The following is a 15,998-nucleotide window of genomic DNA, read 5'->3' as shown; positions in this document are numbered from 1 at the left end:
AAATACCTTCTAACTCTTTTAATTAAATGTAGAAACTGTAAACTAAAACCCAGGTGAGGAGCAAGTAGGATCCAGAATTCAGCATCAACTGCTTGTACAATCCCCTTAACTGAGAAAGCAGTTAGGAGCACCTTAAGGTGACATCTGTTACAACTTCTACCAGTCTTTGAAGCCACTGAATGACTGTACCATTCTTTTTAATTTAAAAAAATTTTTTTCTTTTTATTTTACTGAGGTAAGAACACTTACCACGAGATCTGTCCTCTTGTCAGATTTTAAGTGTATGATTCAATATTGTTAACTGTAGAAATGACATTGCACAGCACACCTCTAGAACTTATTCATCTTGCATTACTAAAACTTTAATTTGCTGATTAGTAACTCTCCATTTCTCCCCCCACCCCGCCCCAGCCCCTGGCAACCACCATTCTATTCACTCTCTGCTTCTACGAGTTTGATTATTTCAGATACCTCACATAAGTGGAATCACGCAGTATTTGCCTTTCCATGATTGGCCTATTTCACTTAGCAAATGTCCTCCAGGTTCATCCATGTTGTCCCAAATGATGGGTTTTCCTTCTTTTCTAAGGCAAAGAAATAATATCCCATTGCATGTATATATCACATTGCCTTTAGTCATTTATCCCTTGATGGACATTTAGGTTGTTTCCACATCTTGGCTATTGTGACTAGTGCTGCAATGAACACGGGAGTGCCAATCTCTCTTGGATTCTTATTTCAATGCTTTTGGATAAATACCCAGAAGTGGGATTGCTGGATCATATGATAGTTCTATTTATAATTTTTGAAGTCTTTTTAACTTTTTATTATGGAAATTCTCAAACATACACAAAATATGGAGAAGAGTAGAGACTGTGATGTGTTCATCACCTAGACGGTTCAGCGTTTATCAACTCATGGCCAGTCCTGTCTCATTTATACCCTGTTCCCTGAACCTAACCCCACAGCCAGGTTTTTTTTTTTTTAGGTAAATCTCAAATCATACATTCTGTAAATATTTCAGTATATATTCCTAAAACATAAGCGTTTCTAAAAAAAATAACAAACCATCACTCCACTTAAAACAATTTCTTGGTATCACCAAATATCCAATAATCAGGACATTCTTGATGGAGATGAAGAATTACCACCATTTCTTTGGATTTATATCATTACACTACTGCTAGCATCCATGGCTGGCAACCCTCTTCACATAGCAGAGGCCGTTGTTTTCTATATTGCTATCTTACACCTTCTTTGTAATTCATACCTATACAATTTGATTCAGCTTTTAGGTGAAAGGGACATCAGTGCTAGCAACATTTCAACAAGGAACTGTGCTGATGACAGGTTGTGGCTCACCTGTAACAGTGTTAGGCCCCAGCAAATTGTGCCTCCCTGTTTCCTCACTCTTATGTCACCCCTACCCATTGAGTCTCGGCTTGGCCATGTCACTTGCTTTGGCCATTGGACATCAGCAAACATGATGCAAGCAGAGGCTTGAAAAATGTGTGTGTGTGTCTGTGTGTCTGTGTGTCTGTGTGTCTGTGTTGAGACTTGCCTTTCTGAAATGCCGCTATCACGTGAAGAAGTGCAGGCTAGCCTGCTGAGGACACATGGCCCAGCCAATAGCCAGCACCAAATGCCAGACAAGTGGACTGAGGCCAGCTCAGACCATCCGGCCTTAGTCATGCCACCAGATAACTGCAGCCACATGAAAACCTCCTAGCTGAACCAGGCCTGAATTTCTGACCCATAGAATCATGAGCAGGGATTGTTGGTTTAGGGCACTAAGTTTTGGGGTATTCATTACACAGCAAGAAATAACTGATACATATTTTTTATCACCTTTGACAAGAAATAATCTTAAGAGATTGGACTTATTAGGTAATTACCCCTGAAATAACCATTATTCCTCACCAAAGTCTTCAGCCTTAAGATGACTTTCCTCTTTCAGGGACCACATTTTCAGAACCAAAAGTTAGAACAGAACACAATAATCTGAAAAAAGATTTTTTAATTTATGTATCTGAAAAATCATATAAAGCTATAAAAATTCAAATGATTTTAACTAAACATGGATTAAATCACCTTTCTGAAATAGAATTAAATTTTAGGGAACTGGGCCTATCTCCAGAAAGTCTGACATATACAGCCACCAGACATCCTCAACTTTTAGGAAGACTTCTAGAAGCCTGACCAAGTTCTCTGCAATTGCTTGAGAACATTTGAAGACTTGTGAGGAAAGTATCGGCTCTGCTTGTAGGCTTTCTTGATGTCCCTGCAAATACATAAGTTCGTTGTCTTGTGGCAGTAAAAAAAAAAAAAAAATTTAATACATTAACTTCCAGAAAGGAATAAAAACCCTGACTCTGCCATCTAAAGCATTCAGCTGTCACCTCGAGTTATTACTCAGGCATCCTCTCCTTCAGGTATCTGCTTTCTGATTAAATCACGCCTATCCTTCAACCCAGTGTCTGACAAACACTATCGTAAAGTGTGTCATCTCTGAAGGAGACCCTGGTTCAAGCAGTTGCTGAACTTCCACTCTGAGCAGTTCTATTACCGGGCTCTCACACTAGAAATAGGCATGAGACATATGACTTGCAGGAGTTCAAAGGGACAGCAGTAGGTCTGACCTGAGGACTGTTAATTCAGAGGTGCAGACCCAGGCAAAGTGCTCTTACATCAGTTATGAACAATGTGTGTGTGTGTGGGGGGGAGCAGCAAGCACTTTTTTTTTTTTGGACTGGTAAGGGGATCGCAACCCTCAGCATGCTGTGGTCTGCACCACACCGAGCCAGTGAGCGCACCGGCCATCCCTATATAGGATCTGAACCCACGGCCTCTGCACTCCCAGCGCCGTACTCTCCTGAGTGAGCCATGGGGCCGGCCCACAAGCACCTTTTTTATCTTGCAGAGGAGGCTTCCTGGAGAAGGTGACATCTGAGGTGACTCCTGAAGAAGGAGTAGGAGTTTGTCAACTTGAGAATCGAAAGGAAGAACGCTACAAGCAAAGAAAACAGAATGGATAAAGGAAAGCTTCCCAAAGGACCTGCCTTTCATGCTTGGCAAACAGGAGAAGTTGACTGTGGCTGAAACTTGAGAGGCACATTGTGAAAGGCAGAGACAAGGTCACAGAAGCACAAAGGCCACAGGCCATGTAGGGCCCTTATACCAACTACTCAAGGAATTTAGGCTTCATTTTGTTGGTGATGAAAAAGTCACTCATTCATTCATTCATTTTTATTTCCTTAAACAAGAACGGCATAGTCAAATTTGACTTTCAGAAGGACCACCTTGTTTTTAGATGGAGGGAGGTAGGGAGGGGGAGACCGGAGAAGATCCTGGTGGGACGTGGCCCCTGCAGGATGCCAACATCTCCAGGCACTGCAAAAGCTGATCCCCCAGGCCCCACCCCTCCTTTTGAACCTCTACACCTGCCAAGCCAGACCTCCTCCAGCGCTCTTCTTCCCTCCTTCAGTGTCTTTCTTTAGGCCATCACCCCAGATGGGCCTTCCTTGCCCCTGCCCCAGTTTCTCGCTCCCCTCCTCATCCTGTCTCTTTTCCTCACAGACATGCTCGCACTCTCAGATTATCCACTTACTCAGGCACTTGGTCACTGTCTGCACCCCACTGGAATATGCACTCCCTCAGGGCAGCGGTCTTGTCTGTCTTGTTCCCTGGAGCCTAGAATGGTGCCTGGCATACAGTAGGTTCTCAAAAGAGTTTTGTTGGATGAACAAATTAACGGACAAACAAATGAATAAGAAGATATTGCAACAGTCCAGGCAAGAAGCAATAAGGGCCAGAGCTAGGGGAATCATGATGAGAATGGAGAAAAAAGTAGTTTTCAGCAATGAAACTTCTAAAAGGGGGGACACACGTTGGAACACAGGAAAGAGAAAGGCGTCCAGGACAGCTCCAGGTTCATAACTTTGGAGACTCTGCTGTCTGTACAGGTGGAGAAATGAAGAGATTGTGCAGGATTGTTTGTCATGGGAGGAAAATAAAGGGTTCGTTTAGGGCTGGTTGCATGTTATACATGGCTTCCAGGTGGCCATGTCAGATACAGTTGGCAATCTCCTGGCACTTCCACATTTAGTTGCTGGAGAAATTGGCTACCTACTTGCCTTACACTACATCACAGAGGTTACTTGGGGGCAGGGACAGATTTGTATTTTTCAGCCCCAGCAGAGGATGTGATATATAGTCAAATCAAAGAATGAAATACAAGAAGACGAGCAGGCAGAGAGAAAGGGAAGCAGAGAGGCACGCAGCCATGGGCCTTAGAAGAAATCTCAGGGTCAAGATATCAGCCATCGGCCTCCAAGGCTGCTGACCTCACTAGGTGAACCACAGGCAGGTCACAAAGAGTGAGAAAGGAGATCTGATAAGGATACCTCAGTGCTAAAAGGGAGGGGATGGAGACAGCAGATCCAGAGGAGGACACCGAGGAGGAGCAATCAGAGAGGTAACCTAGAGACGTCCATACACACAGCCACCAGGAGCAGTGTGCAAGAGTGGCCAGGAATTCTTTTATGATGCTACTATAACAGTGATGCCCAAACAGATAAAGATGGCATATAACAAAGGAAGAGGAAGGGGGAAAGGGAGGAAGGGGCCAGGGGGAGCTGCTACAGATCAACTTACCTATGAACAAAAAATCCTGAATAAATTAGGATCAAACAGAATTCCAACAGCACATTTTTAAAAAGAATACATCATGACCAAGTGGATTATATTACAGGAATTCAAGGATGATTAAAGGATGAAAAGAAATGAATTAAATATCTAACTCAAAAAATCTAGAAAGAGGATGCAAGAGAGCAACACCAGGGTCCTAGGCAGGAGCTGAGGGCAGCTGCCCCTTCCACCTGGAAGCAGGCAAGAGAGCATGCCAAAAACACCACCTTCACCCGTGTGGCTCACCAAAGCCACTGCCACAGCCACAGCTGCCACAAAGCAGCTCGACACCATAGCAGTAGCCACAGCCACCATGCAAGGTGGCCCACCAGACACTCGACTGCACTGACACAAGGAGAGTCACCAGTGGAGATTGGAAAAAGAAGAGGATGTCATTTGGACCTTCTACAGCGTGCCCTTTTTCTCTGTGTTCCTTTTTCCTTCAGCCTTTCCTTACTCATCAGTGTGGCTGAAGGCAGAGTGTTGGTAGAATATACACATATGAAGAAGCAAAATAAAAGTAGTTGGATTAGTTTTGTACAGTGCTTCTGCTGTTCTGGTCAGAACAAAACACATGTGCATGTAGGAACTACAAAAATGAATTGGGTAATTTTGCTATTACTGCATAAAAGTTAAATGCCCTTACATTTGCATTTTAAACTGACATTGTACAATATAAAGATGAACAGTAAAATTCATGGTAATAATTTAAAATTCTAATTTTTCTTTCCTAACTACATTAAATAGCAAATAAAAACACCATAACAAAGTGAGAGAGACTACAGAAGACTGTAAAAACTCGTTTAGTATCTTTAACAGCATTTTTACCTGCTTTTTCCACAAACGGTCCCCCATTTCCACATTGCACTGGGCCCTATAAGCTATGTAGCTGGCCCTGCCCAAAGTTCTACCTCCATTAGGTAAAAGAAGTGTGATCTCTGTCTTCCCTGCTCCCCTTGAGTAAAGGTGCTGCTGACAGAATGCATGTTTTTTAAAATAAAAATGGCTTCCAAGTTTCCCCTACACCAGGGGTTTGCAAACTTGAATATGCATCAGAATAGCCTGGAAGCCTTGTCAGAACTGATTGCTAGGCCCCACCCTCAGAGTTTCTGAATCAGCAGGTCTGGGGCAGGCCTGAGAACCTGCATTTCTAACAAGTCTGGACTGCATATCATTTCAGTGCCATGGGCCGATGTGTCCCCCAAAAGTTCATATAATAGAAACTTGATCACTGCTGTAATAGTGTTAAGAGGGTGGGAAATCCATTTATGGTATTTGAAAGGTGGGGCCTTTAAGAGGTGATTAGTTTGTGAGGGCTGTGCCCTCATGAATGGATTGATCCATCCATGAAGTAATAGGTGTGGTTTTGATGGCTTTATAAGGACAAGGGATGAGAAAGTTAGCCTCTCTCACTCTTGCTCAGTCCATTCTTGCCATGTGACACGCTGGTCACCACAGGACCCTGTAGAAATATCATGTTAGGCAATTATGTTTTAGCCAATGTCTAAGATGGCGGCAGGCAGACGGGAGGAACACCCAAAATGGCCGCAGAAAGTTTCAGGTCCCTAGAACAGCACGTTTTCCGAGAATCACAAAAAAACCCTCCCCCTTCTTCCTCACCACCACATCCCCTTCCCGCGCGTCCGAATTTCTCCACCTATAGAAAAATCCCAGCTCAGCTTAAAACCCCGCTCGCTTCCCTCCCCTTCCTTCTTAGCCAATAGGAACAGTCCAGCTCAGCCTAACTGGATATAAAAGGCTCAGCCTAACTGGATGTAAAAGGCCCACCCGACTCTCCCTGCTGCTGCTCCCACTCTCGAGAGGGCAGCCTGCTTGTTCATTTTGCCTGCCTAACACACTTTGGTTGAGTCCCTGTCTCCTGGTGTGTTTTATTTTCGTGCTCAGGCCGGGGCTTTTCCTTTCAGTTCCCACCCAGAAGAAGGCCCTCACCAGATGTATCCCCTGGACCTTGGGCTGCTTAAGCCTCCAAAACTGTAAGAAATAAATTTTTGTTTCTTTATAATTCCCCAGTTTCAGGTATTCTGCTATAAGCAGACACAGACTAATACACTCAGCCTTTGACATTTGCTGAAGCTGTATGACACCTTACAAAAGGCATGTTCTGTTACCTCATAAATGTTCAGTTGCTCCACTAAGTCCAGGTCAGTTCCTTTCTTGCTCAAGTGCCTCTGGGACACAGCTGCGATGCCTAGCTCCTCCAGGCAGTCCACCACATCATAGAAGGTGTCTTGGTCTGGCAATCCTGACAATGTCTGGAAGAAGAGAAGAACCAGATATAGACATATCTTAGTGGACGGTGGCAAGGCTCTCAAGGCATTTTTTGTTTGTTTTTGCATGGTAGCCAGTGACTATAACAATATGGGACAAAGCAAGACACAGTACAAATTTACTTGAGAAAAAACCTCTGTAGTATGCTAGGCAGAATGAACCGTAAGATCCTCGCACCCAGTGTACAACTGCTGTATATCCCCCCCTCGAGCGTGGCCTAGGCACTCCCATGTGAAATGTCCTATGATTAGGTTACGTTACGTGGCAAAGGTGAAAGGATTCTGCAGATATAATGAACGTCTCAAATCACTTGATTTTGAGCTAATCAAAGGGGAAATGGTTTTGGGTGATAATCAGGTAAGCCCTTTAAAAGGGGGCTAGGTCTTCCCTGAGCTCAGAAACTGGAAAGAGATTATCCTGCTGGCCTCAAAGCAGCAGCAAGCCACCGTGAGTTCTACATCTGCAAGGAAGTGAATTCTATCAATGACCACCATAAGCCTAGAAGAGCACCTCAGGCCTCAGATGGCACTCACGCCCAGCTGACAACTTGATGGCAGTCTTGTGGACCCTGAGCAAGGACCCAGCTGAACTGTGCCTGTACTCCTGCCCCCTGGAAACCGGGAGATGATAAATGTGTGCTGCTTTAAGCTGCTAAGTTTGTGGTAATTCGCTACATGGCAATAGAAAATAATATACTTCATGATTAGAAATTCCTGTTATGATCAATATACCAACAACTAGAATTACAACAATTTAATGATTCCCTTTTATTAAATTCAGTAGGGCTTCCCCCCTAGGTCTATGAAATTTAGAAAGCCATGAGAAATTTCAAAGCAGCAAGCAAGAGACAAAAAGATAACCCAAGAAAGAAAAAGCTGACTTCTCTTTGAATTCTGCCTCTCTTAAAAGAAGAGACTATGTCAGGCCAGGGCCCTGCTCAGAACTGGAAAGAGCCTGAGATTTACTATGAGCACCTTATAAGTGAGGGAGGGGAAGGCCTGAGGGGGAAGGGATTTGTCTCAGTCAACAGGAAGTTACGGAAGACATTGGGTTAAAACTCTGGGCTCAGAGCTGCCATTCCAGTCTCCACAAACACTCCTGCATTCTACACAATTATTCTGGCCTGTAACTTCAGGAATTTCAGACACTGATCTTTAGTCTCTACCTTTGCATTTCTAAGAACACTACATACATTTCTAAATTTTCTAAACATGGTAACTTACCTCAGAAGAAATAAGGCCAACACTTTCCTAAGGATCATTTCACAGCACCAGCTTCTCTGACACCTCTGTTTTGGGGTTATCAATATTGGAAAGAATGTTTCTATTCATAACCCAAATAATGGCTTTGTCTGCAGTGAAGGCTGCAGCAAAGAGGACACAACACACTGCTACTGAGATCAGAAACTGGTGAGAAACAACTGTGATGGGAACACTTAATTGCTCAGGAGCCCCAATAAGGAAACAAAACAGGACGTTTTAGATCAGAAGCTGCAATAAACACGAGGTGCTCACACTGAGCGGTCAAGTGTGAAAGCACATGCCAGCGCCTGCCCACGCCAGGCAAGGCAGTTGGCTCTGCATGCAGTGGTCAGTGGGGCTGCCCCCTGCTCCCAACACTAGCAGAAAAATTACACGCTCATACAAGTCCTGTCAACACAACAATTTCATCCTTTGGTTTCAGTGAAAACTCCAGAACTTTCTAAAAGATGAAGAGAAGGCAATACTAGGTCTGAGCAGGACAGACCACCGGAGAAGCCCTAACTGCCTGCTAAATCTGCAGAATGCACAATTTGGGGAACACGAGCAAGATGTCTTTTAATATCAGAATTAAAACTTTCTACACAACAGCGTGAGGCACAGAGAGAGGCCTCTGGTAATCACCTCACCTCTCCGTTCCCCTCTCTTCTTCCCCTTTTTCCCTGCTGGGAGTCAACTGAGGTTTTCACTCCAAAGTAGATTAAGTTCCTAGACCTAATCCCCATTGCCTTAGCAAGTCCAACCATAGAGAGGAAAGGTGATCACTATTAAATAAACAGATCTATGGAACTAAACAGACTCAGGGAGCCCTTGCTCAGGAAAAGCCCCAGGGCTGAGGTTTGGAGAGGTCATATGTCACTCCCCTGCGGGAATGTGGCCTTGAGCCAAGCCTGTGTGCCACCACTCTCCAAGCTGGCTGCAGGAGACGGCTTCTTTCTCCATCTGTGCAGGAGAGGCCACACTCCTAAAGACATGCATTCATCTATTTTTAACGGGTTCTCTAATATGCTCAAAAAATTCCACGTTCTCCCACCTATCCCATCTCCTCCCAGTTCCGCCCTGTCACCCCTTCCACTGAACTGCCTACTTCTGGAAGAGGTGGAGTCTACCTCAGAAAAGTCTGCAAGGCCAATGCTTCTGAGACCTTCACTGCAGACACTGGAGGTGCACAGCTGTCCGACCCCTGGTGCTCTTCCCTCGAGTTTTCCCTCAGACTTCATCTTGCCCGGGCGGGTGATGAATAAATCTTCACAGGCATCTCTCAGAGGGGAAACTCTGTCCTAAAGGACATTTGATTTTTCTCTCCCTGGATTTTAACTGATTCCATCACCTCTTTCTTGTAGGATAAAAGCAGTGTGGCACAGCCTGTACACAAATGTTCCCAGCAGTGTTCTTTGTAGAAGCCAAGAGTTATAAACACCCAAATCTCCGTGGCCACTGGATAAACAGACTGTGGTATGTTGTACAATGGAATACTACACGGCAGCAGAAAGGAGAGGACTATTACTACACAACACAGAGGAATCTCAAAGGCATTATGCCCAGCTTGAGAAGCCAGCCTCAAAGGGTTACGTACTGTATGATCACATCTGACATTCTTGAAATGACAGAACTGTAGTGATAGAGAATAACTCAGTGGTTGCCAGGGGTTGTAGATGGGGGGGGGGGGGGTCAGACTGTCACTATAAAAGGGGGAGGTTTGGGGAGAAATAGAACTTTTCTACACCCCATTCATGAAGGTTATCCACATCTATGTATGTGTTAAAACTCACACAGCTATATACCAAAGGAAAAAGTCAATTTTACTGTGTGATAATTAAAAAACTATAAATGCAAATACTCTCCATGAATCCCATCCAGGTTAATTACCCCCTACTCCTATGAAGCAGCTCCTTTCCCCAGGGCTCCCTGGGGTCCTGCCTTCTCTGAATGCTCTAGGCCAGCCCCACAGCAACCCCTCTTGTTACTCACCCTCCCACCCCATCTGCCTCATCCTATACTATAAGGTGACAACTGAGAGATTTCAGCTGGATCAAGACAGGGCATATACAACTTCAGCTTGCAGGGTGAGAAGTGGTTAATTTCTGATGCTCCCTCAGATCATCTGACTACATGGGGCAGGGGTGGGGGTGGGGGAGGTAATGAGCCTGAATCTTGAAAACCACACTGTTAATGTCCATGTTTCACAAAGAGAGTTCAGTCTCAGAACCACGGACAGGCTAGCATTTAGTACCTTGTTTTGTTTGTCATGAAAAAGTCAATTTTTTAAATTCCATGTTATTAGGCCATCTTTTATTTTGTTGAAATCAGTAGTTAGAAACCACCCAACTTGCAATATAATTTCCCAGATTTCAGAGTCTGAATTTTTTTCCAGACCCATATTAACATTTCGGTTTGTTCTTTTGTTTGGTATCTCAGAGGACTGTACTCACTGGGGCAATAAACACTATGATAACTTAACAAAGCAAAAGAAACCCAGCATGGTGCCAGTAGTCTGTTGACCTTTTAAAGGAAAGGATTACTTTTGGAAGAATGTCCTCAAGGACCTCCTGGACTTCTCCTGGGCCAGAACTAACAAAGGATGAGACAGAACTGCCAGAAGTGAAAGAGTAAGCGAGGAATTCCTGGACGTTAAATGCCACTCGATGCCAAGCAGAAGGTGACACACACTGGGTCCTCGCCAGTGATTGGCAACAGAGTGCCCACACTGTGCAGAGCTGCTGTGATCTTAGAAACAGCCAGACATGGCCTCTACCAACAAAATAGATAATGCTATGACGGCTAACACTGTGCAAAAGGAAAAATTCCATTTTTGCTGAATTCACCATTTTCCAAAACAATGTCAGTGACTAAAAAGGAGAGGCAATAGATGATGTTAATCTTAAAAAAAAAAAAAAAAAAAAAAAGCTTCAAATTAAATGGTAAAATAAGCTCACAAAGAGATTTAAAAATAAAAGCAGAGTTCTTAGGATTATCCTTCAGAAAAGTCATATCCATTTTCCATCAGGGCTGTAGGACAGTTTCCTGTATGCTCACCAACAAATGATATTTCATTAAAAGTAATCATTGCCAACGTGACCTGGGAAACATGTATTGTTTTACTATGTATTTCTTTTATTCTTGTTTTACTGTCTTTCATTTTTCTACTGGGTTCTTAATATATTTAGGACAGTATCATTTTCTGCCCTGTTTTTTTGCAATTTCACAGTTTGTCATTTGCCGTTAGCTATACTTGTGATTTTCATTTTACAAATAAGAACTTTTACAATTTTATGCAGTGAAATATTTAAATCCTTTGCTTTGGAATCTTTTTCACTGGTTTTATTATTGAAAGAAACGTTACCAACCAGAGACCAATTAACTTCACCTCTTTCTACGTTTTTTCTTCCTATAGTTTGATGTGTTCCATTGAACTCTTTAATCTATCTGGGATTTACTGTGGTATATGGTCAAAGTATGCTTTTGTTTATTTCCATTTAGCCACACCTCCCCCAATCACAGACGAAGCTAACGCAGCCCTGCTGATATGGACCGTATACTGGGATCTGTTTCAGAGCTCCTCTGGGCCAGTCATCTGACTACTGAGGAGAGACACATTGTCTTAATCCACAGTTTGCACAATATTTTGCTATCTAGAAGTCGCTCCTCACAATCAATGCTTTCTACAAATTTGTCCCGAGTTCCTCAGGGGAAATGCTTCTCCAATTACATTTCAGGAAGGTCTATATATTTCTGGATCTTTCAGAAGCCAGAACCATCACTGCAATTGGTGCCGTAGGGTCACGCCCAGCAGCCTGGGGAGCACAAGGAAGGTCTGTGGAGTGACTGACATACTGCCTGCACTCTAGGGCATGGAAATCCAAATGAATGAATTCCAGTTCTGAGACTGGGCCTACTCCAGGTCAGCATGAGACCCTTTGCCTCAGAGCAGCACCTCTGGGATGGGCACTGAGGATGGCTGCTGCTCTACAAGGTGATGACCAGGGAGGGATGTGATGGGGGGAAGGGAGCACAAAGATGTGCTAACATCACATAAAGAGCGTGGGACCTGCCCCCAGGACTCCTTATCTCAGCCAGTAGTCAGAATTCACCATGCAGTGGAGCAAGAGAGCACCTCATGTCTTTCTGACTTGTGAACTATTTCCTTACAGTAAAACTTGCTCATTTCTTAGGGAAAAATTGTTTTAAAGGGACATCTCAACAGGAAAAGCAGTAATAAGATTCTTGCTGTCACCCTTCTGGTTTTCCAAGAAAAATCCAAAGCATAAAAGCATGCAGACACCCTCCCACGTGTGCGCCCGCACATTACACGTGGTGTAAAGGGTTTCCTCCTTTGAAGAAGCTCCCTGTGGCTGTGGTCCCAGCCACCGTGATGAGGGTCCACAAGGTGCAGCTCTTATTCAGAAGGAAAATTTTAGGTTTTCACATTGTATTGGTTCCCTAGATTTGCTGTAATAAAGTACCACAAATTAGGTGGCTTAAAATGACAAATTTATTCTCTCAGTTTGAGAGACTAGAAGTCTGATATTAAGGTGTCAGCAGGGCCATGCTCTCTCTCAAGGCCCGTCAGGAAGATCCTTCTTTACCTCATCCTAGATCAGCTGCTGTTAATCCTTGGCATTCCTTGACTTGCAGACACAGCTTTCTAATCTCTGCCTCTGTCTTCACGGGGCTGTCTTCCTTGTGTGCATTTTTTCTTCTTCTTATAAGGACACAGTCATACTGGATTAGAGCCCACCCTATTGACCTCATCTTAGCTGGATTACATCTACAAAGACCCTATTTCCAAATAAGGTCACATCCACAAGTACCAGGGCTTAAGATTTCAATGAATCTTTCAGGGTGACACAATTCATCCACAACACACATCAACCAACCTTGTTGACTAAAGTCATTGCATAAACCAGCAGCTCTGTGTCAACCCCATCTTTTTCCTCCAGGATTTCCATGATATTTGACCAGGGTTTGACACCTACGAATAAAGCAAAAATCATTAGAAATAGCAATTCAACAATACACCTTATCCAACTTACATCACAGTTTATCCAAGGACCTATTACCAAGTGATGGCAGTGTCTTTCAGTCACCAAATTTCAGAGTGTGACACTATCCTTAAGGTGAACTTGAGCATGCTTCCAATTAAGAATATTTCATAGTAGGCAACACCATACCCCATCATCTTTGTCCTTTTGACGATAGTACTGTATACCCTTCAGTGTCAGGATGTCTATCTACTTGTGTGAAAAATTCCCTTTAAATTAAATACATAATTTTTAAAAATCCATTCATGTGCAACGTTTAGGCACAGATTTCACTTAGAGCCGAAAACTTTTGATAAGTATTCTCTGAATGTCCATCAGCACACATGGAGATGGATGTAGCATTTCTTTACACTCAATCAGTGACTCCAAGAAATAACAGTGACACGCCTGTCTGGAAAACATCTCAAGAACAGGAGTATTTTACCTCTATTCCGACAAGGCACAAACACTGTTGAAGCATCGGCTAGGTACAAGATAGGTACAAGGCCTAGCAGGCAGCTGCCCTCAGTAGGTTTATAACCTAAGGGAGCAGTTAGGCATAGGCAGAAGAACAGACATCAGCACAGAGCAAATGGCTGAGAAGTGACGAAGCATTTAGCTAAGCCTTCACTCAAAAAGAGAGGACTCTTGCAGGGGGGATGGCTTTGGAGGGCTCAGTGCAAGAGGTGGCTCCTGAGCGGGCTCTGCAGGAAAGGCTTATCAGTGGTTATCCCCAGCCTCCAGGAGGTGGCAAGAACTGAGAGCAAGATCGAAAAGGGGGGCACAACCCCTTGACACAGTTTCCTATGTCTGAGACGAATGTTTGAAGTGAAGTAAGCACTTCCTTGCCCTTAGCTTGGTGGTCTGAAACATGAAGCTCTTTCCTGCATTCTCTAGAAAGATCTCAATGGGATATTGCTTATTTTTGCTTGATAAAAGCAAATTTGGAAATAACCTAAATACAGTCGTTTCCAAATGCTGGTCCTTGGATGGGTTATATTAGAGCTGATCCTGGCCTTGAGAACAAAAGGTCAGCGACAGTGTCTGTCTTGTTTATCTCTGTGCTTGTAGCACAGTGCCTGGCATAAAGTATGTGCTCAACAAAATGTCTGCTGAATAATGAATGGAGATCTCCAAGAAAGCATGAAGTGGAGTTTTAAAAGAACCAGAGGGCAGATGCTCACAGTAAAAAAAAAGATAGAAGACAAGAGTATCAAACAAAGAATAGACACCTACTATAAGTTGTGAAAGACACAGATGTAGTTTGATGTAGAGATCCATGGGCTCTCCCAACAAGTGAATTGAAAGTCTTTTCCTTTGGCTAAGTTGCCCCAGCCAGTCAGCACTGGGCAATCTTCCATGACCCTTTCTAACTCTGACCACAAAGGCATGATCCTTCGCCTGCTAACTGCCGAATTACCACCTTGCTGATACTTATCATCAAACTACTTTTAAGTCCACAACACAGTGCGATTGTTCTTCAAATCCCAGCAAAGTAACCATTTCAGTCCTCAAGACAGCCAGTCAATGTGGTCTGTAGGCCTTGGGCCTCACCGTCCAGGTGCAGTTCCAGAGCTCTGGGTGTCTCTGCTTGTGTCTGTAACAGGGGTTGCTTCTAGCATTCACATACAACACCAAACCTCAGCATGTAACACGTGTTCTAGTGAGTTCCCCACACATGGGTAAAAGGAAGGCTGTGGAGGAGAAAAAGCATTGAAGCTAAGAATTTCCAGTGGTGCTAGAGGGCCCAGAACTGCTTTCTGGTGGATTACTCTGGAGCCAAAGATGCCAAAAAGGATCTGGGGAAGGAAAGGCCAAGAAGGAAAGGCAGGCATCCCAGAGAGAGCGAAGAAGCCAGACTGCATCCCACCCCCAGCCACCTCTCTCATACAGACACATACACATGTGCACCAGCTAATCCTTTATTATAAAAACACTCAAACACTGGCTTAATTTAATTGAAAAATGTGTTCTTCAGCTGTGATATCTGACTCTTTTATTACCGTTTAAGGATTTTGAGTCTGGAAACATGCATATGTTCATACACTGCGGAGACGAATGCTCACTCTCCTTTGTTTTGGGACCAGAAAATGGGAAATATTTAGAAGAACGAAGATGAAGGGGAGGAAATATTTGGTTCAACACAAATAGCCTTGGAGGGGCTCAAGCTAGGCCTGTGTTACACACCAGCACTTGCCACTTTCCTAGGAGCTGCCTCCTGTCAGAATGAAGTGTCCAGCTCACTGTCCCCTCACCGCCTTTGCTAGCTCCCTACGGTGTGTCTGGGTGCGTGGGTTTGGGGGTGTTGGGGGAAGGGCGTTCCTGTATTAGAATCATCAACTGTATGATCCCACTCCTTCTCATAACAGAGGAAAAGACGGGGCCCCAAAGTAGTAGAATAAAGGGAGGCTCAAGAGACTCTCCAGGATTACTGTGAGGTGTCACTGAGATAAAGCCCTTCACCTTTTTCCATAGCACTGAGGAAGTAATTAGAACACAGTACTTTATTTACTCATTACCATCTGTCTGTCTCCACTTCCACCCACGCCCAACACTGGAGAACAGGCTCTATGAAAACCTATTTTTTTCCTGACATTGCAAGCACATAGTTGATATTCAAATACTTGCCGAATAACTGAGTTACACATGAAAAATTCTTAGTGTTGTGCTTGTTACATGGGAGGCACTCAAATATCAGTAGCTGTAATGATGGTGGTGGTGACTGGCGGCGACACCCACGCTT

General features: G+C 43.9%; 1 protein-coding gene across 2 annotated transcripts in view; it reads right to left on the bottom strand.

The window, feature by feature from the left end:
* The window catches only part of FHOD3 (formin homology 2 domain containing 3), a 478,616-nt gene that overhangs the window by 153,907 nt on the left and 308,711 nt on the right, over positions 1–15,998 (bottom strand). Inside the window, exons 8-9 of one of the 2 annotated variants that reach the window (XM_063076795.1) lie at positions 13,112–13,206; positions 6,816–6,959 (exon numbers count right to left, since the gene is read on the bottom strand). In XM_063076795.1, the coding sequence (XP_062932865.1) occupies positions 6,816–6,959; positions 13,112–13,206 (239 nt within the window). Of the gene's footprint in view, positions 1–6,815; positions 6,960–9,343; positions 9,526–13,111; positions 13,207–15,998 lie in introns of those variants that run through there. The other variant, XM_063076796.1, reaches the window with a different exon arrangement.

Source organism: Cynocephalus volans, chromosome 13, assembly GCF_027409185.1.
Source record: "Cynocephalus volans isolate mCynVol1 chromosome 13, mCynVol1.pri, whole genome shotgun sequence".
Taxonomy (NCBI): Eukaryota; Metazoa; Chordata; class Mammalia; order Dermoptera; family Cynocephalidae; genus Cynocephalus; species Cynocephalus volans.
Note: the sequence above shows the minus strand (reverse complement) of the source record. Positions and strands in the feature narration are given on the sequence as shown.